Source organism: Eulemur rufifrons, chromosome 16, assembly GCF_041146395.1.
Source record: "Eulemur rufifrons isolate Redbay chromosome 16, OSU_ERuf_1, whole genome shotgun sequence".
Classification (NCBI taxonomy): domain Eukaryota; kingdom Metazoa; phylum Chordata; class Mammalia; order Primates; family Lemuridae; genus Eulemur; species Eulemur rufifrons.
Genome location: NC_090998.1, coordinates 91,380,610 through 91,408,557, shown reverse-complemented (window position 1 = coordinate 91,408,557; position 27,948 = coordinate 91,380,610). Strand labels below are relative to the sequence as shown.

At 55.2% G+C, this 27,948-nt stretch overlaps 2 protein-coding genes across 3 annotated transcripts; one reads left to right on the top strand and one right to left on the bottom strand.

Annotated features, from left to right (window-relative positions):
- Positions 1 to 3,080: 3,080 nt before the first annotated feature.
- On the bottom strand, positions 3,081 to 12,203 carry TSPO (translocator protein). Of its 2 annotated transcripts, XM_069489668.1 has the most exons (5): positions 12,144 to 12,194; positions 6,686 to 6,828; positions 6,042 to 6,252; positions 3,924 to 4,062; positions 3,081 to 3,328 (listed from the first exon to the last, which is right to left on the bottom strand). In XM_069489668.1, the coding sequence occupies exons 3-5, from the start codon at positions 6,221 to 6,223 to the stop codon at positions 3,140 to 3,142; spliced, it is 510 nt and encodes a 169-aa protein (XP_069345769.1). In that variant the 5' UTR covers positions 6,224 to 6,252; positions 6,686 to 6,828; positions 12,144 to 12,194; the 3' UTR covers positions 3,081 to 3,139. The 2 variants fall into 2 exon arrangements, with proteins under 2 accessions (XP_069345769.1, XP_069345768.1); XM_069489667.1 differs by lacking the exon at positions 6,686 to 6,828 and having other exon boundaries at positions 12,144 to 12,203.
- Positions 12,204 to 19,174: 6,971 nt separating this feature from the next.
- Positions 19,175 to 27,237, top strand: MCAT (malonyl-CoA-acyl carrier protein transacylase). Its single transcript, XM_069489896.1, has 4 exons — positions 19,175 to 19,645; positions 20,735 to 20,822; positions 24,003 to 24,220; positions 26,210 to 27,237. The coding sequence occupies exons 1-4, from the start codon at positions 19,226 to 19,228 to the stop codon at positions 26,651 to 26,653; spliced, it is 1,170 nt and encodes a 389-aa protein (XP_069345997.1). The 5' UTR covers positions 19,175 to 19,225; the 3' UTR covers positions 26,654 to 27,237.
- The last annotated feature ends 711 nt before the right edge of the window (positions 27,238 to 27,948 follow it).

The window sequence follows — 27,948 nt, the reverse complement described above, 5'->3', positions numbered from 1 at the left end:
CGCCTGCCCCCTCGGGTGAAGGACAGCCTCGCCCTCCCCCGCAGGCCCAGGCCTGTGGCTGCTCGGTGGCAGCTGTTTCCCCTGCTGCTGCCGAAAACCCCCAAAATACCGATGTCCCTTTGGGAAGCCACAGAAGAAATAAGATGGCATTTAGACCTCGGAGTCCCCACCCCAAAGTATGATTTCCCAGCACTGGGAATTTCCGAGCGATAGGAGGCTGAGCCCCCTGCCAGCTCTGCCAGCATGGCCCAGCAGCCTCGGTCCTTGTGAGCCCGGAGCCCTGGCGGCCCTGGGCAATGGCATTCTCCCCACACCTGTCACCTTGTGCTGGGGTGGGGATGATAAGAGACCCCAACTCCTGGGGGTGGCGCTGCGGCAGGGTAGGTGCAGGACGCTGTCGACAGGTTGCAGCAGCGCCACCTGGTGGCCTGAGGTTAAAACTCGGAAGGGGAGCAGCCTGCAAGACGCTGCTTCTCTTGAGCCGCCCTACGCAGGGTGCCCCTCGGGAGGACGCCCACGTGGGGCTGTTTGTCCAGAGCCCGGCCAGGGTGCTGCTCTTGCCTTCTCCCCGTGCACCTAAAACCCGGTGCCCACGAGTGGGCGGGGACAGCCCCTGCAGTCAGGACCACATGGTCCAGGCTATCTCTGATGCTACCCGTGCTTTTCTCTGTTCCCAGATGTCCCGGCACCTCTGCCCGGTGCACAGGGACAACCCCAGGGAGGGCCACGAGCCAGGGGCTCCACGGGCTGAGACAGCTGCCATGGAGATGGTGCTTATCCCACTAAATACTAATTCTTGGAACTCATTTGCACCCTTGTCACTTGCTGTGTTGAAGATGCATCAGAAGCCAGAATTTGTCAGCGTCGGACATTTGGAGTCAACTGGAGAGAGTCTGGGTGGTGAAGGGGATGGTACCAAAGTCCTACAGAGCGAGGCAGGAGAAATCAAAAGGCAGAGCTCGAGCTGCTGGCAGCGAGACTTAGAACCTGTGGCCCCTGTGGACGTAAATACACCCACAGGTGGCAGCTCTTCCGTCGAGAAGCACCAATGCACTGTGGCATCTCGGTGCAGGGGAGGCCAGTTTCTCCCAGCCCAGCCCGGAGTGGCCGGCCACAAAACTGAAGCGTTTGACAGACTCCTAAAGCCACGGTTGCTTCTGTGCTGCCGCCCGGCCAGCCGAGCCCTCGGGCCATGTGGACGGCCTGGCCTTGCGTCCTCTGTGGCCAGTCAGCTAGCCAGGGGGGCAAGTGCAGTTTGGGAGCCCACTGTGTGCGGTGGCTCTAGGCAGGAGGGCAGACCGGGAGCACTTACCTGGTCTGTGGGGTGTGGATTTTCCTATTAAAACCACTGTGAACCTGTCAGAACCCTAACGTCCCCAAGGCGATGACAGCTTAGAAAAGAAGATAACAGCACCTGTTATGAACGGCGAGAGCGTCACGAGGCTGTTAGTAGAAAGCTGGCAGACAAAATGGCTCGATGGGTTCTCCCACCCGTCTTTCTGGAGTGTTTCTGTGGCACGTGTGTTTTGTGGCCAGCAGGAAGCGTGTGGAGTGCGTGGCATGGGCAACACAGCCTTGAGGAACCGTCCTGAAAAGACCCCAGGAGTCTCGGGTGCACTTACCCTGAGTGTCTGGTACACACTCGGGTGCCCCGTGACACCCTGAGGGGCACCCCTGAGCCCTGCGGGGACCTCACACGCTCACAAGCCGTGCGGGAGCAGGAGACAAGCCTGCGAGCTCGTCTGCACAAAGCTCCGCCTCTGCACAGCCGCGTCAGGAGAACCCTGAGGGCTCAGTGGAGTCGCGGCCAAGAAGCTGCTAGGTTCCTGCAGGGCGTGATCTGTTGGGCATCAAACTCCCCCGCAGTGGAGTGAGAGGCTGGGCTCAGGGCACGCCTCTTCATGGCACCCCTGGACGGGAGCCGCCCTTCTCTCAGAAGAACGTGGTCCCCTGTCCTCGCTCATCTCCCCGAGCTGTCCTAACATTCGGTCACTGCACATGCAGAGGGGGTGATAAGGGAGATCGTGCACATTCTGCCGGTTTGGATCAACTTACTTCAACCACCGAAAACCAACTGCGGAGGCCCAGCAGGCCAGGCCTGGCGGAGGGGAGGGCACCGCAGCCAAGCTCCTCCGGGGCTGTCCTGCCGCACGGGATGTGGTCACGGGAACGGGACAGGAGCGCCCGTGTCCGGGCAGTAGCCTGCCTGTGCGAGGCACTTTGCCCGGCTCATTTACCCCAAACAGCTGCCTGCAGAGGTCGTGGGTCACCCAATTCAAAGCCAGGATGGGGGGCACGTTGGGGGTGATACCTCCAAACCTGGGCAAGTCTGAGCCAGCAAGGAGGCCCCATCTGCTGGGGTTCGGACCTCTGACACCTACCTCCTGCTGACTGGGTGTTTGTGGGGCCACCCCCGGTGGAATGCAGCTGGCATGAGTCTGGGCACCCAGGGGAAGGGTCAGGCGGTGTCCCCGGCTCTGTTGTGGGCAAGACTAGTTGAGGACCCTGCATGGGGTCTGGGCAGAGCCAGGCATTGGACTCTGGTTGCGGCCCCAGCCGTTCAGAGCCTTGGCCAAGTGCCTGGAAGCCGTGGGAAGCAGACAGGACCCTCCCGGGGCCAAGGCCTGCGGCCCCGCCCTGCGTGTGCCGGCTGGGCGGCAGCACGAGCCCGCGTGGGCTCCGAGGTCCAACTCGGGGCTGCTTCCTGCACGGCCAGCGTCTGCCGCTCCCACCTCGGCTCTCGTGGGGTCTTGCCAGGGTCCCGAGCGAGTGCGGGGAAGCCCTGGCTGGGCCCAGCCTCGCCTAGGTGGCGCAGCCTACACGAAGCCAGCAGCCCCTGTGTGCACCGACCTCTCCCTCCCCACGGCCAGGGTCCTACCCGAGTAAAAAGGCCACTGTACGGGAGGTTAAAAACTTTATTTGGCTTACAAAATTCCACGTTCTCAGAGAGCTCTGAGCAGTGCAGGAAGTGCAGGGCCCTTCCCCACGCGGGGGGTCGGCCCGGCCCATCTCTGAAGCTGTGCTGTCCCCTGGGCTGAGACCTGGACAGAGCAGCAGGCCCAGTGGCTGTGAAAGTGTGACAGCCACCGACACCAATGACACCTGCTGGCACCAGCCACAGTCCTCGCAGGCTGGGCACTCACTCCGGGACCCGCCGGCCCCCACGCCGGCCGCGGTTGTCCCGCCATACGCAGTAGTTGAGCGTGGCCGCGAAGGCCAGCCAGGCCAGGTAGGGGTAGAGCAGGCGGGCGGCTGGTGGGCTCACCCGGTGCCAGGCCACGGTCGTGGCCGCCGCCACCCCACTGGTCAACAGAAGGTCCACCAGGGCCTGCGGAGACACAGGGGAGGAAGGACAGGGGGCCTGAGGCTCCGTGTGCCCCAGCTGCCCACCCGCGGGCCATTGCGGGAGTCGGGAGCCTCATGGAAGCCCCATTCCACCCAGACCACCGGCCCAGCCCCTCCCTTGCCTCAACCTCCCGTCCTCATCTGTCAAACGAACAGTCACTCCCGCCTGACCTGTGCCACGTGGGGGGGTGTGGCCATGCATGGTGGACACAGCATGCCCAGGAGTGGGGCGGTGGCCGGGGGCCTCACAGGTCCCTTCCCCTCCCTGAGCTCCCAGTACTGCAAGGCCCAAACAGACCCTCGCTACAAACGCCAAGTGCAGCCCCAAGAGGTGCCAGCGAGGCCACACCCCTGTGGCGTGGACGCCACTCCGCGGACTCCGCAGGACCCTTTTTAAAAGATTTGCTGACACTTACGTGGTGGAGGGGCCGGTGTCCCGCCGGCTTCCTGCACATGTCGCGGGCCGAAGAGCTCCCGGAGGCATCTGACCACGGCCCTTCCCCCCACAACGTTTAGATGCGGACCCTGTCTGGGATATGACCACAGGGGCCGGGGACACAGGCCAACGCCACACTTACCCAACCCATCTGCCGGGCGCCAAAGAAGATGGGAGGCCATGCCCAGTTCAGGGCCAGCTGCCCGGCGTACAGGCCCAGGGGAACCACTGCCTCCTCTGAGAAGCCCCCTAGCTCTTTCCAGACCATGTAGGAGCCGTACCTGAAACAGAGGCAGCAGGTCAGGGCACCACTGGGAAGAAGGCAGCAGCCTCACCCACCTCTGGGACGACACAGTGATGGCCCAGGTACACCCTGCCACTGACTGCTGTGTGACCTCAGGAAAGTTGCTTGACCTCTCTGGGCCTTTGTTTCTCATAGGATTGCCATGGGGATTCGCATTAACATGTTGGCAGCACTTCATGTGGTCCCTGGCATGTGGGACACTCCATAACTACTTGCCATTGTTATCATCAATGCTACGGATGGGAAGCACATGGGGCGTGCAGGTAAAGAGGAGGCTCTTAACCCAGTCAGGGGCCCTACGCAGAGGAGGGGACATTTGGGCTGGGTCTTAGAGGATGAGTAGGAGTTTGCCAGCAGGAGTAAACAGGATATGCGAAGGCTTAGAGGTGGATGTGAGACCCTGAATCAGTCTGACCGCAGGGTGAGGGCTGGGGGTCTGGAGAGGCAGGTGGCAGGCTGGTCGTGGGAGCTGTTAACACAAGGGCAACAATAACACCACTGAGGCCGGGCGCGGTGGCTCACGCCTGTAATCCTAGCACTCTGGGAGGCCGAGGCGGGAGGATGGCTTGAGGTCAGGAGTTCGAGACCAGCCTGAGCACGAGCGAGGCCCTGTCTCTACTAAAAATAGAAAGAAATGATCTGGACAGCTAAAAATATATACAGAAAAAAGTTAGCCAGACATGGTGGCACATGCCTGTAAGGCTGAGGCAGGAGGATTGCTTGAGCCCAGAAGTTTGAGGGTGCTGTGAGCTACGATGATGCCACAGCACTTTAGCCAGGGCAACAGAATGAAACTCTGTCTCAAAAAAGAAAAAAAATACTAACACCACCGAGCACAGCTGACGCCCCCCAGCACTTACACAGGACAGGCACTGCTCTGGCACCTTCCAAGCATCAACTCACTTCATCCCCATGAGAATCCATGAGGTGGGTGTATTATTACTACTTCACAGTAAGGACACTGAGGCACAGAGATCTCCCGGCAGGCAATTGGTGGAGAATGCCAGGATGTGAAGCCAGTGGCCTGGGGTCAGCGCCCGGGCTCCTGCCCACTGCCTGAGGGGTTTGACCTCATTCGGGGCCACAGGGAGCCTCCAAAGGTCCCACAAAAGAGAGGCTGGGCCAGGTTTGTGCTTTGTTGGGATCTGGATGGTGGAGGAGGCCCAGGGGGCGTGGGAAGGCCCAGAGGCTGGAGCTGTGAGGCAGAAACGGTGGCGCCAGGGCCAGGACGGGGGACGACAAAGTGGGGGCCTGCAGGAGCCTGGCTGGGCAGGGCTGTGCCAGTGGGGCGGGGGGTGCCCAGGTGACACCCAGGTTTCAGGGTCTTATTCCCATCAGAGCCCTGGCACCTGGCCTTAGCTGCCCCTGGGTGTCTGCTGCCTGCCACCCACACTGGGCTGGCACAAAGCCAGGATGCAGGGATACTCCGCGAGGGCCGGTAGCTCACGGTGTTCCTGGGTGTGGTCCCTGCCGCAGTCACCAGGGGCAATTCCCGGGTCTAGTCACAGGGGACTTTGGGCCAGACGGAGGCCTCAGAGGGCTCCTGCAGGGTCCCCACTTGCCAGCCCTGCGTCCTTGGCAAGTCCCTTGTCAAATGGAGGGTCGTGAGAGTTAACCAAGATAAGCCTGGCCCTAGCAGGGGCTCAGCCAAGAAGAGCCACTCGTGGCGGTTATTTATCTTGGCAGGAGCCGCTGCCCACGGCGACCTTTACTCTCTGAGTCAGCCGCAGCCTGCGGCAGTGAATGCAGCCCAGATGCCAGTGTGGGGTGAGCGTCCGGCCCACCCTCCCGGGAGGCCCAGGAGGAAAAAATTCGTTGTGAAACCGACAGGCCCAGCTGCCCCGCCCTGACTTGCCAAACGCGGCTGCGAAACGTGCCCGCTGCCCACAGCCGCCCCTGGGCCCTCCCTTGCGGCGGGGCGGGCACAGCCCGAGGACGGCGCCCACAGCCACCTACCCCATGGCCGAGTAGAGCGTGCCCCAGATGGGGCCCAGCGCCCAGCGGGGCGGGTGCCACGAGGGCTTCTGCAGGCCGGCGTACCAGCGCAGGCCCTCGCCGCGGACAAAGTGGGAGCCCAGGAAGGAGCCCAGGTTGGGCGCCAGCGTCAAGCCCACGGCGGGCACCCAAGGCGGGGCCATGACTGAGGCCGCTGCTGCTCCGGAAAGCTCTGAAAGAAAAGACAGGGTAGGCAAGAGTGTCCTGAGTCCCTACAGGGTCAGGCATCACCGAGAGTCCTGTCACCCATGGATTGATCAGACAACCAGCTGATCGGGAGGTACAGGATGTGTGAGGCAGGAGGGGCTGAGGGAGCCCATTTCCATCCGCACTGCTGCCCCCACGCTGGCCAGGAGCCCCCCAGTACCCCACCCTACCCCCGCTCCTGCCCCAGCTGCCCTTCACCTTCCCCTTCTCTCACCCTCGCCTTGACCCTGGGTCTCCTGGCAGTGACCCCTCCTGCCGCATTCAAGGACAGTTGGGGCCGCCTCCACCAGGAAGGCCCCGCAGCCCTGCCTCCTCGGCCAAGTGCCAGCCCTGGGGGCTCCTGATCCTCCCACCTTGGCCTCCCGAGTAGCTGGGACTGCAGGCATGTGCCAACACACCTGGCTAATTGTTATTTTTTGTAGAGATGGGGTCTCACTATTGCCTGGTCTGGAACTCCTGGGCTCAAGCGATCCTCCTGCCTCAGCCTCCCAAAGTGCTGGGATTACAGACGTGCACCACCTTGCCCAGCCTCCAAGGAGCACTATTTTAAAAGGAACAAGCAGAGAGTGAGGCATCCAGCAGGTTCTGGCACTGCCATTTACTCTGAGCCCCTTCCTGGGCCTCAATTTTCACGCCTGTTGAATGGGGACAGTTGCCCCATCCACCAGGGTTTCGGCACTGATGAACGGGGACGATGAACATTGCTGGGAGCTGAGCATGAGCCCAGCCAGTGAATATTCCGGTGCGTTCTCCCCGCTCCCTCCCGCCCTGCCCTCTGGTCCCCAGGACACACGTAACTGCTCTCGAGGTGGGGGCGGGGGTCAGGAGGCGCAGCTGAGCTCCAGGCCCGTGCTGCCACCAAGTGTACCTGGAGCTCTGGACCCGGAGCCCTGAGAACAGCCACCCAGCTCAGCTTGCCACTGTGTCACCTCAAGCAAGCTGGGGACACCTTAGTCTGCTGCTCCTCTGTGCAATGGGACTAAGCCTGCTCCGCCCATTAAACAAACGTGGGTCCACAGCAAAGTGCCGGTATGAGATACCGTGACAAGCCACGCCCAGTGCTGGGCCTCCCCTGGAACTGCGCCAGGCCAGAGTGACCACATGTGCCTTCTCCCAGGATGTGCCCTGCTGAGGCCCACACTGAAAGCCACTCTCAATCTCAGAAGTGTCCCTTTCCAGGTGGTCAAGGTTAATGCCACGGGTGTGAGACACATGAGAGATCACCATCCCTTGATACCACTCACGGAAGTGGACACACGTTCTGTGGCATCTGTCAGTCCCCTCGGGAGAAAACCGCAGGGGGAGCCTCAGGGGGAACGCGAGGCACAGTGGCTGACCCGCACGCCAGCACCCTTCAAAAGCGTCAGTGCTGCCCGGCACGGGCCTGTGGCCCCAGCACTTTGGGAGGCAGGGGCGGGAGGGTCGCTTGAGCCCAGGAGTTCCAGACCAGGCAATAGTGAGACCCCGTCTACAAAAACTCAAAACATAGCCAGGTGTGGTGGCGCACACCTGTAGTCCCAGCTACTCAGGAGCTGAGGCAGGAGGATCGCCGAGCCCGGGAGGTGGAGGCTGCAGTGAGGGATGGTGACCCCGCTGCACTCCAGCCTGGGTCACAGAGCCAGACCCTGTACCCTGGCTCAAAAACAAACAAAAAAAAGAGGTCAAGGTCATGAAAGACAAGCAAAGATGAGGGAATTATCAGCGACTGCAGGAGATGAAAGGAAAAGAGCAACTAAGTGCAGTGTGGGACCCCGGGTGGGGCGCTGGGGGCAGACGGAGCCTGGTGGGAAACAGTGCCATTCGGGCCAGGCGACACTGTTGGATGTTGGTGCAGAATGTTGATTTCCCAGCTGTGACAACTGTACTCAGGGGAAGCTGGGTGGAGAGTATATGGGAACTTGCTGTACTACTTTTGTAACTTTTCTGTAAACCTAAAATTGGTTCAAAATTAAACCTTAAAGAAGTATCCTGGTTTGGACAAGAAGTTGCACAGTCCTCACCTATGCTCAACAGCTGTTAACCGAATCAGTCCCTCCTGCAGCTCAGTCCCTGGCCCCGACCCAGGCCGGCTCCACCTGCTGCCACAGGCCCTCCGAACCGCCCCTCCCCCACCCCACTCCGGCTCTAAGACCCTCAGGGACTCCCATCGGGTTTTTCCTATTTCTTGTTGAGGCAAAATTCATCTTCTGTAAAACCAACCATTTTAAATGCACAATTCAGTAGCGTTTCATGTATTTCCAATGTTGTGCAACCACCATCTATATCAAGTTCCAGAACATTTTCATCACCCCAAAAGAAACCCCGTACCCATCAGCAGTCACTGCCCACTCCCCTCCCCCGGCCCTGGCAGCCAGCGATCTGCCTTCTGTCCCTGCGGACTGGCCATTCCGGACGTTTCCTACCAATGGAATCACGCAGTAGTGGCCTTTGTGTCTGGCTATCTTCACTGAGCATCATGCTAGAGGCTCCCTGCCTTGTAGCACGTGGCAGTACTTCTCCCCATGGTTCTGTGGGCAAGAGTGCCCCTGTCACCTGGCCACGGCACCCAGCGAGGCCAGGCACATACTCAGTGCCTAGGAGAACCCCAAACAGGACCCAGTGTTCCCACTGATGGAGCCTTAAGGACTAACATCCAGGTCCTCCACTGTACAGAACAAATTGAGGCCACAGAGGACTGGTGGCTTTCTCAAGGCCACAGCAAAAGAGCAGGGTCTGAAACCGGGTCTGAGCCCCGTGTTGCCACCCCCACTCCAGGCTGTCCCCTTCTGAGGCCTGGCTGTGTTTATGACCCACTGGGCCAAGGGGATCAGAGTGACTGACCCGCCCAAGCATCCAAAAACAGGCAGGTCAGATGCGCCACATGGAGACAGCCTGGCACGGAGCTTCCTGGGGTCTTTCAGGGACTGCCCAGCTCCTGAATCACCCAGCTGGAGGACAGGCAGGTGGGCGTGGTGCCCACCAAGCTGAATTACACAGGGCCAGGCTGCTCCGGGATGGGGCCCAGGGATCACCCATGGCAGGGACGGGGCTCGGAGCTCAGGCAGAGGGGCAAAGCCACCATCTACCCTTTAGTTCTACCTCCTTCAGAAGGCGAGTAAGGGTCTAGACCTCGGCTCTGCCTCCAGTTTGCTGGGTGACCCCAGCCCCAGTTCCCCTCTGGGCCTCAGCTCCTCCTAAGTCAGGTGGGCACAAGCTGCCCTGCCCACTTCCAGAGGTCCTAGGGAGGCTCAAGGGAGGAAGGGTGGGACGGCAACACTTCTCCAGAAAACTCCAGCTGAGTGAGGGCTTACGGGGCCACGAACCCACTTCCTCAAAGCTCAGACCCAAGGCTGGGACCACCTCAGCCACAGAAGCCACTGGACACTCAGTGGGTGAAAATGCCCTGCACAGAAGGTCCCACCTGTGAGACCCAGGGCACTCACGGGGGAGCGACCCCCAGGACAGAGGCCAAGAACGGGGCAGAGTACGGGGCTCAGGATGCAGACGCAGAAGGTTTCAGGCCTTGCTGACTCCAGCTGCCATGGGCCTCCGGGGAAGGAGCGGAGGCAGGCTGGCGTCATTCCTCCCACAGCCGCTGCAGGGGACACACCGGTGGCTTTTCTCCGTGCCTCTCCCTGAGCCACACTGCCCACCCGGCCTCTGTGGTGGACTCGTTACTGTGCCCACTTTCCAGATGAGGAAACTGAGGTGTGAGAAGTCACAGAACTTTCTAGGTCTGTGTGACTCCAAAGCCCACCGCAGCCCTCCCCTGGAGCTGGGAGTTTGCTGGCCTGGTCTCTGGGTCACAGGGTCTCTCGCGGCTGGCTGTGTCACCGCCCCCTCAGCCTCTTCCCTTGTCCCTAACAGGGCCACAGGCCACTCCACCCACCCTCTGCCCAGCATCACTCTCTCCACCCGCAGCGCCAATGTCCCCGCCCCCAAGGAGCGTCTAAACCCTCCCCAACGGAGGGTGGGACCCAGGACCTCCAGTCCTTGTCAGGCTTCACTCCTGGCCAGGAGACCCCAGACCTGGGCTGCCCCTGGGGTTCTGTCTCCTGGGCCTCTGTGTCCCCATCTGTGAAGTGGGGGCTGGGCCAGTGGGTCTTGGGGTATCTTCTTGTTCCCCGACCTCCCTATAAGTGACCCAGAAACGAAACAAAGAGTCGTGTCATTCCTCTGCTGCCCACCCTCCCCGCTGCCCCAGCGTCTCCAGAGCCTGGTCTCTCCCTCAAAGCCACCACTGTCCCAGGGACTTGTTTTAGGACTTTTTTTTTTTTTTTTATGACTCATAGCGAATCACCCTCGTTATAACTTTTGTGAACCTTTTTCATTATGAAAGTAACTGGTGCAGCAGACGACGCGTCTGGAAGGATCCACAGCCGGCTGGTAATGGGGGGGCATGAAGGGCGGGGGGTGGGGGGGTGACGGGGGGAGTTTGCTTTATCGAGAATGGCTACTTTTTTAAACAGAGAACACATCCAGGCATTATCTGCACAATAAAAAAAAAATAAGTAAAGGAAAACACAAATAAAAGAAACAGATTCAAAAATAAAATAATGAAAATATCAAAGTGTATATAGTACAAGTAGGCTCCCCCCATCAGCCCAAGCCCCTCACCCCACCCCTGGGGACCCACTGTCAACAGTCTGTGGTAGATGCTGCAGGATATTGTCCCCTCCTGGCCAGGCACAAATGTGTACACACCACACGACACAGCGCACGCTCCACACCAGGGAGACACAGGCCTGGGGCACAGCGGAGGACACGGGCTTTGGGATCAGAAGGTTCAGGTTCTGGGCAAAAGGCTCCTCTCTCTGCTGAGCGTCAGTTTCCCCCAGTTCCAAGTGCTCCCTGGGGGCCCAGGATCCGGTCCCTCCTCCCAGCGGCCACATGAACACTCAGAAACTCCACCAAGAGGCCTGCCCCACCCACCCCCGCCCCCGCCCCCGCCCCTTTCATGGCAACTAGAAACCGCCTGCTGCCACCCTGCCCCAGGCACCCCCTGGCAGCAGCCTTCTGGGGAGGCCCACTATGTGCCAGGCACCCTGGGCAGTTGCTTCCTGCACACAACCTCCTCTGACACCCTCTCCCTGCCCTGGACCATCTTGGAACTTGGAACGGTCCCCCCTGCCCTCCATCCGAGGCACGTGGCTGGTACCAGGTTCACACCGGCCCTGCAGGCCACCCGACAGGCCAGCGCCAGTCCAGGGCATCGCGAAGCTGACCAGGCACTCGCAATGTGTCACAGTGGAAGCCCCACGTCCCCTCCTACCTGGGCTCTGACTCCTTTGCTCTGCTCACGTTAAACCCTGGCCAGGCCACTGGACTAGGGGTCGAAGGACCCGGTTCTAAGGCCAGCGGGGCCTCTAACTGGCTTTGGGCAAAAAACTTCCGGGATCTGGCCTGTCTTCCTCCCACATGAAGTCGGGTGTCCCAAGCGGCGCGGGAGCCCGAGGTCCCCCAGGCATCTTGCGATCCTCAAGGGAGCCCCGCCTCGGCTGGCTCATCCGCGGAACGGGCGGGAGACGGGGCGCGGGCCCCTCCCGCGGCCCCGCTTCCTGCGGGACCAGCAGCCAGGTGGGGGGGCGGGCGGAGTCGCCCAAGTGCCCCCTCCAGACGCCCCGGCCGGAGTCTGTCGGCGCAGGAACCCCGACCGCGCTCGCAGAGGTCCGGCCCGGGCTGCCCGCCGCCCCCGCCCGCTGACCGGGCACCCGAGCCCCAAATGCTGCCCCGCGGCCACCCCATCGGGTCCCCGGCCCGCGGCTCCGGCCTCTGTTTCCCCTCTGGCCCGGCGCCGGCAGGAGAGTGCTGTCGGGGTCGCACTTGCGTGGGCCACCCCCCCGGCCCGCTGTCCCTCCGCGTCCCGTCCCCACTCACCAGCGGTGAGGGCACGCTCGGGAAATGACACTGCGCGATGGGAGATGGTGGCCGCGGTGCCCTGGCCCGCCCCGCCACGCCCGCCGGGCCCCGCCCCCCTGCCCCCCGCCGGGCCCCGCCCCACCCCCTCCCCCGCCAGGCGGGGCGCCCCTCCCAGGACCGGAGCTCCCTCCTCTCCGCGCCCGCCCGGCCAGACGCGCCTCTGCCTTCCCCGACCGCGAGCGGGTCCCTCTCTCCCTCTCCCCACGGTGAGCGGCGACGGACGCCCGCCCGCCGGGCCAGCCCCAGGGGTGAGGATCCGCAGGCAGGTCCCTTTCTCCTCTGGAGCCTCACTTTTCCCATCTGTAAAATGGGGTACAAGACAGATCTCAGAGAAGGGAATCACCTCGCCTGAGGGTGAAGCGCTGATGGTCCTCCTGCCTAGCCCTGTCCCCTTTCTGGGGGCGCACCCCAGTTCCTTTAGCTGTTGGCCCAGGGCTGGCTCGGCCACTTTCTGGCTGGTTCTCTCAGCCTCCATCTCCTCATCTGTAAAATGGACACGATTTGTGGGGCTGATGAGGATGCCTCATGGTAATGCGGCAGGGCACCCCGCAGATGCTTGGCACTCAGTAAGTGAGGTCTGCCATCGTCACAGCCCAGAGGGGGCCTCCGGTTTGCCAGGGTCACTTCACATGCCCAGGCCTTCGGCACCACCCTCCCCATCCGCGGGGGGCGGGGAGGCGGGTATTACTGCAGCCCAGAGCGCGACCTGGCCCCCTGGGCTGACTCAGCCTGGCAGCCCCCTCACTCCCATGGGGACCCAAACTGATCCCCAGGGAGAACTGTGGCTACTTCTCCCCAGGCCCGGTCCCCAGGCCTCCTTGGGGACCAGGTAGGGCTGCAGTGTGACTTTCTTAGGGCCTGGCATTTTTGCCTTTGTGGGCCCCTTCCTCCATTAAAAAGCAAAGGAACATACACATTCTGGTTTTGACTACGTTGGTCTAAAGATAAGCATAATCCTGGCTCCCGGGGGAGAGTCTGTAAGGCCGGTGGTGGGCATCCCTCCCCTCCCTAATGAAAAAAGAGGAAGCCCACCAGACCCGCTGAGAACAATGCCTGCTAGGCCCAGCTGAGTGAAAAGAATAACCACACCTGGATGGTTACCCTGGAGTCCACACATACCACCTGCCCCTCATATTTCTCAACACCCGCCCTAAAATTGCAACGGAAAATTCCTTGCTCTCCCCGCCATAAATCTTTCCACCAAAGAAACCCCCACCCCCCAGCCCTAAAAACATATATAAACCCACTCAAAACTTCTGGGCCCGGTTAACCTCGCCCGGCAGTGCTCTAATAAAGCCTCGTTGCTTCACCCTTTCAACTCTGCTCGTCTTTCTTTCTCTGGTGCCACTCATTCAAAAACCTTACAGAATCTATTCATTTGTTTCTTCTGATTTAAAAGAAATTAAAACATTTCATGTGCCCCTAGCAGTATTCTGGCTGTAGGCACTGTGCCTGCTGTTCTGGTGGCCACGCCTCCGCTGGGCTGCCAGCCCTCACTCGCTTCCGGTAAGGAAAGGAGCTGCCCCCGGCTTGGCGGAGTAGCAAACTGGCAGTGCGCCTTCCTCCCGCCTCACTCCTACTGCACACAGGGCTCCAGGCCCACGGGGGCACCCTGGGAGGCAGGGATTTCTGTCCCCAAATACTTGCTGCACACCAGGGCCAAAGGGAGGGGCTGAGAACAAGCACACAAGGCGCCTGCGCTCATGAGGCTCATACCCATTTCACAGATGACAACACTGCAGGTCAGAGGGGTGAGTTGCTGCCCGAGGGATCCATGCTGCAGGTCTGGATGCAGATGGAGGATGCCCTGGCAGCCTCCCTATTACTTCTGCCTCCCTCCTCTCCGTCCCCACATGCCCCGTTGGAACTTGGGCACAGCCTTTGTCTCTCCCCTGGGCAGCAGCCACAGGCCCTAGATGGCCTGTGGCCCCCACCTTGTCCCTTCCTGATGCTCCATGTAATCTGACCACACCCCTCCTCTGCTCAGGCCCCCTGCAGCTCCCACTGACCTTAGAATCCAGTTCAAGCCTTTAACCTGGCACTGGAGGCCCTCCCAAGCTGGAGTCAGGCTGATTACCCCACGTCTGTGCCTTTGCATACTCTGTTCCCCCTGCCTAAAGCACTCTTTGCCCCACTGGGGCATCTCCACTTGTCCAAGTCTAATCACTTCTCCAGCATCACCCCAGGAAGTTCCTCCAGAACCCCAACCCTGTGTCATCCCTGCTATAGGTGGGCAGGATGCCCAGCTCTGGGCTGAACCCTCATGGATACAGCACAATCAGACCCTCTGATTCTTCCAAGCACACGCACGTGTTGCTTCACCAGTACACCTTCATGCTAGGGATGGTTCTGTAGCTCGTTTTCTGCCCTTTACAATAAATCAGAAACCTCTCTTTATATTAACAAACATATGTCTACATTGTTTTTTATTGTGAAATGTTCCAAGCAGAAATATATATAGAACATATATGTACACTTTAGAATAATAATAAAAAGAATGCCGGGGTGCCCACCGCCAGGTTAATGAACAAATGTTACCAGTGTCCTAGGACCCCCAGTGCTCTCTCCAGTGATTCCTGCCCCCGCCCCAGAGGGCACCTCTACCTTGACTTTCGGGTTGAACATGCCCTTGCTCTCCTTTAGAGCTTTGCAAACCCCACCCGGGTAGATTTCCCTGAGCGCTCACGTTGAAGACTTCTGACCAGCTGAGGCAGCACAGACCAGGCTGAGACAAACGGGCACCATGGCCAGACCAGAAGACTCCTGGGAGGGTGAAGCTCAGATGAGTCCCTGGGGCACAGGCTGGCCTCAGCCTCCAAGAACACCGACAAGAGTCCCCTCTGGGAAAGTCAGAGGGCAAGGTTGTGAGTCGGGACTTCTGGCAGGGCTGTGGCATAGACCTGCAGCAGGAAATGGTCAGGGGTGTGCGCTGTTCTGTCCTCCTGCTTCTACGCTCATCGTGCCCTGTATGCAGGTTCAGGAGTAGCGTGATGTTGGACGCTTCTACCAGGGGGACCAAGAGTCCTCAGCTGGCCCAGGCAGTGGGGCAGGCAGTGTGGGGAGAAGAGGGCTTTATCAGCCTGTGACCAGGACCAGCCACGTGCAGACAAGAATCTGGGCCAGGCTTGCCAGGTGTCCTGTTCTTACACGGGCGGCAGCAGCAGGCATCTCGGCAATGACAGCTCTCAATACATCTGGAGTCACGCTGTTCCCAGCTGGACTGGCTGCACGCACCTGGCACACACATCATCCCGGGGCTCCTTTCACCCCTCTCCAGAATGGAGCCTCATTTCCAGGACTGCTTATCTTCCTCCTTCTTGGTTTCCCTTTGTGTTGAGTGCGTCTCCAGGAGGTCTTGAGAAAGAGTGGGGGAAGATAACATTTGTGAAAGCCTGCATTCTACCTTACAGATGACTGATGCTTGGCTGAGTAGGAATGTAAAGCTGGGGACCGTTGCTGTCAGAATCGTGGAGATGTGCTGCGGTCCAGCTGCCATCGTGGGTGCTCAGGCTACGCACGCTCTGTTTCCGGAGCTTTTGTGTGGAACCCATTTTGTTCTTCCTGGAAGATTTTAAGATTTTTGGTTTTTTCCTTTTTTTTTCCCCCCCTCTTTTCAGACTCCATCCCCTTCCTTTTTTAAAGACTTTTGGCCCAGAGTTCTGAAATTTCACACTGATATTCCTCTATGTGGATCTAATTTCAACCTTTGCGCCAGCACTCAACAGGCCCTTTCCATCTGGAAATTCATATTCTTTATTTGTCAGAAATGCGATTATTTCTTTAATTTCCTTCCCTCCACTTTCTTGCTTCTCTTTCTGGAACTCCTATTACTCAGATCCGGGACTTCCTGGGCAATTTCCTGTTCCTGTTTTGTGGATAGCGCTTCTCTTCCCTCTTAAAGCTATCAATGACAATTATTTTCTTCTCTCTTCGTAGTCTCTGAATGCTATACGTTACTTTCCCCCTGTTTATAAGAGGCTTTCCTCAAATGCTTGGCAACCTTAGGCTGGCTGCTCGTGATTGAAGAAATGAACAAAATAAGCCCTTGGATGGTATTTGTTGGTTTAGTTTCACTATAAGGTAACCTTGGTGGGCCAAGTTCTGGAAACTTCCTGGACTGTCAATATCTTCAGGATTTTCCTTTTGGGCTGGTCAGGTTCCTCCAGTCCCTTGCCTGGAGGGCAAGAGTCTGGCTCCAGGTTTCTGAGAGCTCACCTAGAGAGGGCGCTGGAGGAGGTCTCTGCATTTAGCATTCAGTGTCCCCCTGTTTTGGCAGAGTACCCATGTTCACTGCTGTCCTTGCCATGCCCAGCCCGGAGATTCTTTGTCCCTTTCCGGAGCTAAATCCCAGGTGTTTCCCAGGGTGGGGGAGGAGCATCACCCAGTGGCTGGGGAGAGGGAGCAGATTTGAAGATCTGCTTCTCAAAGACACCTTCAAATAGTCCTCTGGTTTCAGTCTTCTTTCACCCTTAGATCTAGAAGCATCTCTGCTGTCAGTTCTTAAGATTTTTTTTTTTAAGCTAGTCAGGTGAAGCAGTGGGAGCAGAGAAGGAACAAAGAAATCTATAGCTGGTTGTGACCAGGTTTTTAAGCTTTTGAGGATTCTGTTGCATGACTAAGGGTTGGTTCTCAGCTTTCCCCACTGCTGGGAGGGATTTAGCTGTCTGAGATCAACTAAGTCAGGTAACATCAACCTACCTGCTTTCCAGCTTCCAGATTCTGTTGCTGCAGTCCCCTTTCCTGTTCTTCCTGTCCTTGTGGATTTGTGTCTTTAAAATATCCCCTTGCTGTGGATTTATGGGCTTCCAGAGACAGTGTGTGCTCTATGCATGTCTTAACCCGAAAACCTCTTCCGTATCTTTTATGACCATAGCACTGTATAGATTTGCCATAATTCATTGAGCTAATCCTCTCTAGCTGAACATACAGCTTATCTCTGCTTTTTCCTTGTCAAAAGCAGGGCTGCCGGCCGGACGCGGTGGCTCACGCCTGTAATCCTAGCACTCTGGGAGGCCAAGGTGGGCGGATCGTTTGAGCTCAGGAGTTCGAGACCAGCCTGAGCAAGAGCGAGACCCCATCTCTACTAAAAATAGAAAGAAATTATATGGACAGCTAAAAATATATATAGAAAAAATTAGCCGGGCATGGTGGTGCATGCCTGTAGTCCCAGCTACTCGGGAGGCTGAGACAGGAGGATCCCTTGAGCTCAGGAGTCTGAGGTTGCTGTGAGCTAGGCTGACGCCACAGCACTCACTCTAGCCTGGGCAACAGAGTGAGACTCTGTCTCAAAAAAAAAAAAAAAAAAAAAAAAGCAGGGCTGCCATGGACATCTTGAGAGTTAGGTCTTTGCTTATTTGGTTCTTTTCTTAGGACAAACTCAGTGAAATAGATTAGCTGATGTGATTTGCCTTGGACTGAATGTTGTGTCCCCCTCAAAATTCATGTGCTGAAGCCTAATCCCCAGTGTGATGGTATTTAGAGGAGGGGTCTTTGGGAGGTGATTAGGCCATAAGGGTGGAGGCTTCATGAATAGGATTAATACCCTTATAAAAAGAGGCAGAGACAAGGGATCTCTTTCTCTCTCTCCCTGCTCTCTACCATGTGAGGATACAACAAAAAGACAGCCATCTGCAAACCAGGAAGTAGGCTGTCACCAGACACTGGATCTGCAGGTGCCTTGATCTTGGATTTTCCAGCCTCCAGAACTATGAGAAATAAATTTCTGTTGTTTAAGTCCCCCAGTCTATGGTATTCTGTTATAGCAGCCCAAACTAAGACTACCTAGATTTTCTCATCATGAAGTGTGTGTGTGTGTGTGTGTGTGCGCGTGTTGGCTCCTTAGAAAAGGCTGGCAAGAAATGAGGGAGTAGAGAAGGAGAAGTGGGAGATGGAGTGAGGTCAGAGTTAGACTCTCTGACCTAGCCTCACACTAGCATTCAGAAGGTGGTGTGAAAATTGCCAGTACCAACATGGAATCACTTATGTCAAACTCTAAAATGGTGTCAGGGGAAACCTTGAAAAAGAAGCCCTCATGCAAACATGCTTGTAAGCAGGATTTATCACAAGACCTACCTACACTAGACTGGTATCAGGACTTATCACAGGAAATTGCTCAAGTCAAAAAAGTTACCTGCACAAGGACATTTGCCTGGTAATGGCTCATAAGCTCACACCAACTCCAGCAACAAATCCCTGTAAACTTTGGTCTTCGTAACCTTTAGTTTCGAAACAGCTTCAGTGGACTTCTCTTTATTTTTAAAAGATTCCCCTTCCCCATCCCGACCTCCGACCCACTTAGATACCCTATGGCCTGTCACAGCTTGCATTTCGGACTGCAATCCTGCTGTTCCCAAATATAATCATTTGTTGAGGATAGCCTCTCTGAGTTTTTTAGGTTGACAGTAGATAACCCCAATTTCCAATCCCTAGTCTGTCACTAATCACCTGTCACTCAATCTTTGACCCCTTGTCTGCTCATCTGTAAGTCGAGGATTATAATAGCACCTACCCATCACACTGTTGCCATGAGGAATTAAATAAGCTAACATCTGAAACATATCCAGGACTTTATTGAGTGGCATAAAGATTTACTGGATGCTTGTTGTTCCAAGCACCGTGCCTGGTTTGTAGGAAACATTATAAAAGACAGCTGTTATCTTGCTTAGTGTTGGGAGACTCATTTGCGCAGGAGAATTGGGAAGTCTCAAGTACTCTTCATGTGCTAGGTAGAAAGAGTAAATAGTACATTGCTTTGCGTTACTTATTCCATAAATATCTGTTGAGGGCTCGCTGTGCTGTGGTGTGGTGTTCTAGTCTTGGCTGTGGCGGTTTAAGGAAGCGCACGGTTCACTCTAGACCCCCTGCACGCAGCCATGGAGCGTTTCAGAGCCTAGGCGGAACCAGTAACCACGGAACCTTTCTTTCCGCTCCCGGGTGCCCCAGGCGACGGGGCAGGAAATGCGCCAAGGACTACGCAGCATCGCGCCGCCGCAGTCGGGCCTCGGTCACCACGGTAACGCGCGCAGGGCAGGTGTTTCAGCATGAGCTTGCGGGTCGCGCGGGCCCCGTGGGCCCGGGGCTTGGGTGCCGCGTGCCGCCGCCGCGCCTCGAGCTTTCCGGTGCCTCCGCCCGGCGCCAAGAGCGTGGCAGAGCTGCTGCGAGGAGCGACGGAGGCGGAGGAGGCGCCCTGGGCGGCGGAGACGCGGCGAACGCCAGGCCAGTGCTCGGTGCTGCTCTTCCCCGGCCAGGGCAGCCAGCAGGTGGGCATGGGCCGCGGTCTGCTCGCCTACCCGCGCGTCCGAGAGCTCTACGCCGCTGCCCGCCGCGTGCTGGGCTACGACCTGCTGGAGCTCAGCCTGCACGGGCCGCAGGAGGCCCTGGACCGCACCGCGCACTGCCAGCCCGCTGTCTTCGTGGCTTCGCTGGCCGCGGTCGAGAAACTCCATCACCTGCAGCCAGCGGTGAGGCCCGAAGCCCTGTGGCAGGCCGGGGCCCGCCCGCGGCTCCCACGTCTGACTCAGTTAGCAGATTCTTACCGAGTTCCCATAATGTACGAGGCACTGTTCTAGGCGCTGTGAACAAGACAAGGATCTTTGCCCTAGGGGACCTGCATCTTAGAGGAGACAGATAATACACAGTAGCTGTACTCGTTACGGAAATTACATAGTGTGTTAAAGACGATAAGTGTTACAGAAAGAAATAGCAGGTTAAGGAGATGGGCAGTGGAGGGCTGAATTGTGATTTTAAATGATCCTTAATCATTTAATTAACTATTAGATGATTTTAAAAGGATTAAAGTTCATCCTTAAATGAAGAATCATTGAAAAGACATTTGAGAATGTCACTTCACTTGAAGGTGGTGAATTGATTACTGTTAATATTGAATAATAATATCGAGACAGTAAACGTTGAGTATTTGAGATCCTTTACCCCATTTCACCTTCACAACCACCTTGTGAATAATGTTGTTTTATGAATGAGGAAAGGAGAATTGGGGATACTAAAGGAATTAGTTAAGTGGTTCTGCCGAGTCATGATGATAACGTTCAGTGCTTAGCCTGGGCCGTGTGCCCTAAGCACTTTTTAGATGCTATCTTCATGTAATGCAGCAGCCCTTTGAGATAGGCCCTGCTTGTCCCTCATTTCACACATGAAGTAACGAGCTCAGAGGGATTAGAGAACTCGGCTAAGAATTCTAGTCCCTGACTCCAAGAGTCATGCTCTTGGCTTCTACGCTTAACTTCACACCATGTGGATGAGATGCCACTGTAGGGCTGGGGCAAGAGAATCCAGAGCCCTGGGTTGGAGTCAGCGTGACTACAGAGTTGCCTGGGCTTTAACTCACCTTACCAGGGAACTTCCTCCTCAGTAGAGGCTGAACTCGGTGATTGTCCAGGCCACTTCCATGTGTCCTCTTCTCGCCGGAGCACCAGGCCGGCGGGCCCTGGCTCACTGAAGTGCTGAACACCCTGCCAGCTCTCGGTGCAAGTGCCCCAGAAGTGAGCTTCCCTCAGAGAATCTGGCCTCATGTTCTGCGTCTGTCGCTGCAGGTTATCGAGAACTGTGTTGCTGCTGCTGGATTCAGTGTGGGAGAATTTGCAGCCCTAGTTTTTGCCGGAGCCATGGAATTTTCTGAAGGTATACAGGAAGGAGTTTGGTTTTGTACAGGGTGTGGTCTTGCTGGGCTCAGTGAGGGCAAAGAACACTGCCAGAAATGATATTGGAGGCAGGACATGGTGGCTCACACCTATAATCCCATCATGTGGGGAAGCTGCAGCAGGAGGATCACCGAGACCAGCCTGGGCGACAGCAATACCCCATCTCTACAAAAATTTTTTTTTAAAAATTTGCCAGACATTGTGGTGCATACCTGTAGTCCTAGGGAGTCTGAGGCAGGAGGATCACTTGAGTCCAGGAGGTAAAGGCTGTAGTAAGCTATGATCATGCCACTGCACTCCAGCCTAGGCCACAGAGTAAGACCCTGTCTGTTAAAAATAAAAAATTTTAATGATACTAGACCTACTCAGGGGTGACAAAGAAGGGACTATGTGGATAGGGCGGACATGGGATCTTGAGGACCAGATTTCACCATGATTCCCTTTTAAGCCTGATACATTATGGGTATCCCTTTCTCTCTCTGTTTTTTGAGACAGGGTCTCACTGTTGCCCAGGCTGGAGTCCAGTTGTGTCATCATAGCTCACTGCAGTCTCAAACTCCTGGGCTCATGCGATCCTCCGACCTCAATCTCCCCATAAGCTGGGAGGGACACACGCCACCATGTCTGGCTATTTTTTTAATTTTCTGTAGAGACAGGATCTCTGCTATGTTGCCCAGGCTGGTCTTGAACTCCTGGTCTCAGAGATCCTCCCGCTTTGGCCTCCCAAAGTGCTAGGATTAGAGGGGTGAGCCATGGCACCTGGCCTCCCTTCTCTTTATAATCTCATGAACTCTGCTTGTTTGACTGTCTTCCCCACTACCCTGTGCTGTCACCCCCCCAGTGCCACCAAGCAGTGGATGCTTAGTAGATGCTCATTGAATGAAAAAGAGGATATGAATATTTGATCTTGAGCCATATCACGTCTTAAGATTTTTGCTTATAGTTAAAACAGTTACATTTTTTGCTTATAGTTAAATACAGGCAAGTTGAGTAGACATTTCTTCAAAGAAGATATTCAAATGGCCAACAAGCACATGACAAGATGGTTAACATCACTAATAATCAGGGAAATGCAGTCAATATCACAATGAAATAGCACTTCACACCCACTAGGATGGCTTTTATTTAAAAAAAAATAAAAATAGTAAGTATCAATGAGTATGTAGAAAAATAGAAACTCTCATACATTGCTGGTGGGAATGCAAAATAGTGGAGTCACTGTGGAAAAGTTTGGCCAGTTCCTCAAAAAGTTAAATATAATTACCATATGACCCAGAAATTCTACTCATATGTATATACCTAAGAAATTAAAACATCCACACAGAGTAACTTGTACACAAATGTTTGTAGCAGTATTATTCACAATAGCCAGAAGGTAGAAACAGCCCAGATGTTCATCATCTGATGAATGGATTATCAGATTGTGGTATATCTATACAATGGAATATTTTTAAATGATAAAAAGGAATAAAACACTGATACATGCTACAACAGGGATGAACCTTAAAAATGTCCTAAGTGAAAGAAGCCAGACAGAAGTCACATATTGTATGATTCCTTTATATGAAATGTCCAGAATACATGAGTCCAATCCACAGAGACAACAGATTAGCGGTTACTAGGGGTGGAGGGTGGAAGAAATGGGGAGCGATTACTTAGTGGATGTGGGTGTTTTTATGGGGTAATGAAAAGGTTTTGAAACCAGAGAGAGCAAGCTGGTGGTTGCACAACATTATGAATGCACGAAATAGTAATACCAATGAATTATACACTTTAAAATGGTTAACTATATTTTATGTGAATTTCACTTTTTAAAAAAAGGATTATAGCACTATTAAGGAAATGTTATATAAAAGAAAAAAGTTGCATAATTCCACATCCTAATGACACTGTTGTATTACATGTATCATTGTATCATTTCATGTGTACATAACTTGCAGAATTATAGCATATTTGCAATTTTGTGTTCAGTTTTTCCCTTGACATTCTGCATAGTTACTGCTTTAATGCCTGCAGGGAAGGATTTCCACATGTTCTCTCCACTTTCCTTGTGTGTTTTCTCCTATTTCCTGTCACAGGCTCTTAATGTATTTGTTCCACAATTCTTGGTAAGGGGGCTGAAAGCCTGGTACAAATATAAAATATGTAAGTGCTGAGTGCACGAAGATGTGTTAATGAGAAAGGGTGCGGGATTTTCTCCTCACACCCTCTCTGTTGTCCCTTCAAACCCTGAGTGGGTCTCTTAATCTCTCTTTGGTCTGGTCATCTCTCCTCTCTGCCCAGAGAGCAGACCCAGGACCAGGATGTTGGGTGTCTGGTAGTTACAGGCCACTCTTACGTCACAATCTTTGGAGCCGCCTGCTGTCCTCTCACTGTGCCTTTGAGCCTCGCTGAATGAGGAGCCCCACGTTTCAGTTCATCTGCCGTGGCTGTGCCACGTTCTCCAGCTCTAAGTGGAGACAGTGACAATTTATGCTAATTATGTGCTACTGCAATTCATGTACTTGTTTGCAGTTTGTATAGCAGCCCATGTATCTGATAGTTCTTGATTATTTTTCCTGTTCTACATGATTTCTCTTAAATAATAAACTAATAACAGTTTCTGGTTTTCACAACAACCTAGGCAGATTGAATATTATTATCCTCATTTTGCCAACTAAAAATTTGAACCAGAAGGAGGTTGTGACTTGCCCAAGGCATGCAGCTCCAAGTCTGTCCGTCTTTACCCTTCACCAGGGCTTCTCAGCAGTGGCACGATTCACATTTGTTTCGGGGGAGCAGTCCTGTGCATTGTCGAATGTTGAGGAGCATCCCAGGCCTTTACCCACTAGATGTCGGCAGCCCTCTGTCTCCCCTAGTCGTGACAACCAGAAAATTTCTCCAGACACTGCTCTAGGGCAGAATCAGCCACTGTTGAGAACCACTGTCCTACACTAAACCAACTTTAAGACAGGAAAGTTGGGTTCATTTGTATAGTGCCAATGGCAGTAACAGCTCTGTGTCGGCCGTAGAGACATGTGCAGCCTGGCCCTGTGGGCTGGGGACCGGCACCACTGTCAGTGTCTCTGGCACAGAATGGAGTTTGTGCTTTTTCTTTCAGGTCTGGCCTCCCTCCTTCATTGTGAGTCCTGATTTTTCAAATGCTCTTCTCCCTGGACAGGTTTGTATGCAGTGAAAATCCGAGCTGAGGCCATGCAGGAAGCTTCAGAAGCTGTCCCCAGTGGGATGTTGTCTGTCCTTGGCCGGCCTCCGTCCAAGTTCACCTTCGCCTGTTTGGAAGCCCAGGAACACTGCAAGTCTTTGGGCATAGAGGACCCCGTGTGTGAGGTGTCCAACTACCTCTTTCCTGAGTGCAGGGTGATTTCAGGACACCTAGAGGTCGGTGTGGATGGGAACTGCCTTGATCGTCGCCAGTCCAGTACGGAGGGTGGGAATTGCGCTGCACCAGCAGTGCGGTGGGCGCTCTGGTCTTAGGAAGTACTTTGGGTGGGGCAGGCGTGGCAGACGGAGCGCTGCAGAGGGAGGCCGGAGGCCGGCACGCTGCCCCCCTCCCCAGCGTGTACTGGGGGAACAAGTCCCCAGCCCACGTCTACAGTAAAGGGGCAGGACCCGGTGATCTCCAGGGCCTACCTGTAGTACATTCTGGGCTCTCCCGAACCCCTGATCTGGTTGCTTCCTTAGAGAAAAGAGAGCTGTTTTCTGTTGGATTCCTGTGCCCTGTCGTACTCTTTTTTGGGTGTGTGTTTTTGCACCCGAATTAATTTCCTTTCTGCTGTCCTTCCATTTTGCTGCTTCCCCAAACATTTATCGGGCAGCTCCTATGTAACGAGCACTGGGGACACAGGCTGATTAGCCAGGGTTCCTGCTGGCAAAGGAGGAGCAGCCGTGAGAGGATGGTTCCAGGTGAAGGGGCACGGTCAGGGTCAGGCTGACTATGGGGGGCCTGTGGAGGCGGCACCTGGAGGGCGAGCATGAGTTTGCCAGGCGGGGGGCATCCCGAGCAGAGAGACCACAGTGCGCTATGATTGCACCACTGTGTTCTAGCCTAGGTGACAGAGTGAGACACTGTCTCTAAAAAAACAACAAAAAATTTTTTTTAATAAATAAATATTCATGTGCAAAAAACAAAGAATATTTGCTATTTTAAAGATCTTTGCAAATTTTATGGTTGCACACAGTTTAGTTGCAAGTGTTTAGACTTGTTGGCTGGCCCCCGAGGCCCTTTCTGAGGCGAGGTGCCCTTTTGGGGAGGCTTTGGGCTTGAGGGAGAGAAGCCTCTTTTTTTCTCTAGAGAAACCCCAACACCCCAGACCCTGCGTTGTGAAATGGGGCTTGGATTTTCCTTCTGAATTTTTATCTGGAATATTATGGAGTTAAAAAGAAAACAGGCTTGTTAAAAATTATGAGAGGGTCAGCACTCGGGGAGGCCAAGGCAGGAGGATCACTTGAGGTCAGGAGTTCAAGACCAGCCTCGGCAAGAGTGAGACCCTGTCTCTACTAAAAATAGAAAAATTAGCCAGGCATGGTGGCTAGCGCCTGTAGTCCCAGCTACTCGGGAGGCTGAGACAGGAGGATCGCTTGAGCCCAGGAGTTTGAGGTTGCTGTGAGCTAGGCTGATGCCACAGAACTTGCCCAGGCAAGAGAGTGAGACTCTGTCTCAAAAAAAAAAAGAAAAAAAAAAATTTATGAGAGGGCAGCAGAATTCTCATTGAAAACTAACACTTATTAGATAGTGCTTTTTCCTTTATCAGACACACACATCTTGTGGGATTTGCTCTTCCCAGCAACCTTGTGAAGCAGATGGAATTGTACTTATTTTCGGGATGATAAAGAAAAGGTTCCAAAATGTTAAGTGGTTTGCCTGGGCCACCGAGCTAGTAAGTGACAGTGCTGGGCTGATGGACAGAGCAACGTTTCCATGTTTAACAGCTTTGGGTCTCTGTCAAGCATGCTATGGTCACCTTCCCAGTTGGGGTATGTGAATGGTCATATCCCTAAAGGACTTCTGGGACACCAGCTGTACAATTAATTTCAACTGGAGCTAAAAAAGTGAGTTAAGGTCATGGCAAACCACATGTCTCATGGTTTGTGGGATATGGGACATGTACAAATGTGTGGGAATAAGCATATTGTATACATAGGGCTGCTGGGCGCAATGGCTCATGCTTGCAGTCCCAGCTACTAGGGAGGCCAGGGCAGGAGGATCTCTTGAGACCAGGAGTTCAAGACCAGCCTGAGCAACATAGCGAGACCCCAGTCTCTCAAAATCAATGATACACACAGGGCTGTGGTGTTGCTGACGCTGACTTTTGCCTCTGCGTGTCTTCCCCTAAGATTTGCTTGGCTTAAACCTCCTTTCTTTTCTAGGCTCTGAAGTTTCTCCAGAAGAATTCCTCTAAGTATCACTTCAGACGCACCAAGCTGTTGCCAGTTAGTGGTGGGTTCCACACCCGCCTCATGGAGCCAGCCTTGGAGCCACTGGCTCAAGTTTTAAAGACAATCAGCATTAAGAAGCCTCTGGTTTCCGTCCACTCAAACATCAGTGGGAACAGATACATGCACCCCAAGCACATCCAGGAGCTGCTGGTCCAGCAGGTGGTGGCCCCAGTGAAGTGGGAGCAGACGATGCACGCCATATACGAAAGGAAGAAAGGCACTGCGTTCCCCCAGACTTTCGAAGTGGGCCCTGGGCAGCAGCTGGGAACCATCCTGAAGAACTGTAACCTGCAGGCCTGGAAGTCGTACAGCCACGTGGACGTGCTGCAGGCCACCGAGGACCCAGACCCGGACCCCGAGGAGTCTCTGCGATGACCCCGTCTGTCCTTGCAAGTAAAGGCTGTGCGCTATGCCTGCTCCGCCCATTTTGTTCACCCCTCGTTGAACAGCTGGGAGACTGGTCCCACATTCATTTCACACCCAAGAAATACGTATTGAGTGCTTGCTGGATGCCAGAGAGTGAGCAGCCTCTGCCCTGATAGAAGACGGTCCTTCAGCAAGGTGCAGGGGTGTGTAGGTGCCTGGGAAGGGGGGCCCTGCCTTCCCCATGGAGAGCCCCCCCGGAAACCCACCGTGTGGGACCGTGGTCAGGGCACCCAGACCCAGGCACAGACGACTCTGAGGAAGCAGCTCCTTGAATCATTACTAAATATGAGAAATTCTAAGCTGCTTGGGTAGTTTTTTCACTCAGCAATAGTGGGAAGACATTACTAGGAATGAAATTTCTGAATTTGTCTTCAAATGTTACTGTTGTATGGACATGTCAAATCCTGGATAGGGTTGCCCTGTCTCTCTCCCTCTCACTGTAATGAAACGGGCTCACTCTGTCGCCCAGGCTGCAGTGCAGTGGTGCAATCCTAGCTCACTACAGCCTCCAACTCCTGGGCTCAAGCGACCCTCCTGCCTCCGCCTCCGGAGTATGTGCTCCCCAACACCTGGCTACTTTTTAAAAAATCTTTTGTAGAGATTGGGTCTCTGGGGAGAGCATGGTCCTGGGGTGAGGACCTGGGGGCTGTGGTGGGTCCCGTTCCCTGGTGGGATCCTGGGCCCCTGCAGTTATTTCAGGGGGAGTGCCAGTGCCAGCTTTGCTCCCAGGGCACGGCACACCCCTTGGCGGGAATACCCCTCACCACCACTGCATCCTTGGGTCTCGTGTCCACAGAGAGCCTTGGCCTGTTTCTGCAGGCCTGCGGGGCACTGGGAGCCCTGCACCCAGCAGGGACAGGAGTCCCTGATACCTTCTGTCTAAGAGGCTCAGTCTGGCCCTGCCTCTCCAGAAATCTGACCTGGCCAGGGGCTTTGCACAAAAGCCTCTGAAATGGACAAAGATAACTGTTTTTTCTTCTGAGGCAAGAACTTGCTTGCAGGCCTACACCAAGGGCTGTCACAGGTGTGCACATGCACTGAGGGCGTGTGGGCCCAATCGGATCCTGGGCAGCACGCCCCATAGCCTTGTCACCTTCGGTTTTGAGGGCTGGGTGCAGATGGGTGTGAGGCAGGGTCTGCACAGCCTGGCCACAGGGGCAGGACGGCTTCCTTGCCGGGTCAGCCCACTGGGGTGGGCAGGGTACACAAAGTGCCTGGCTGGGAAGGAGACCAGGCTGCCGAAG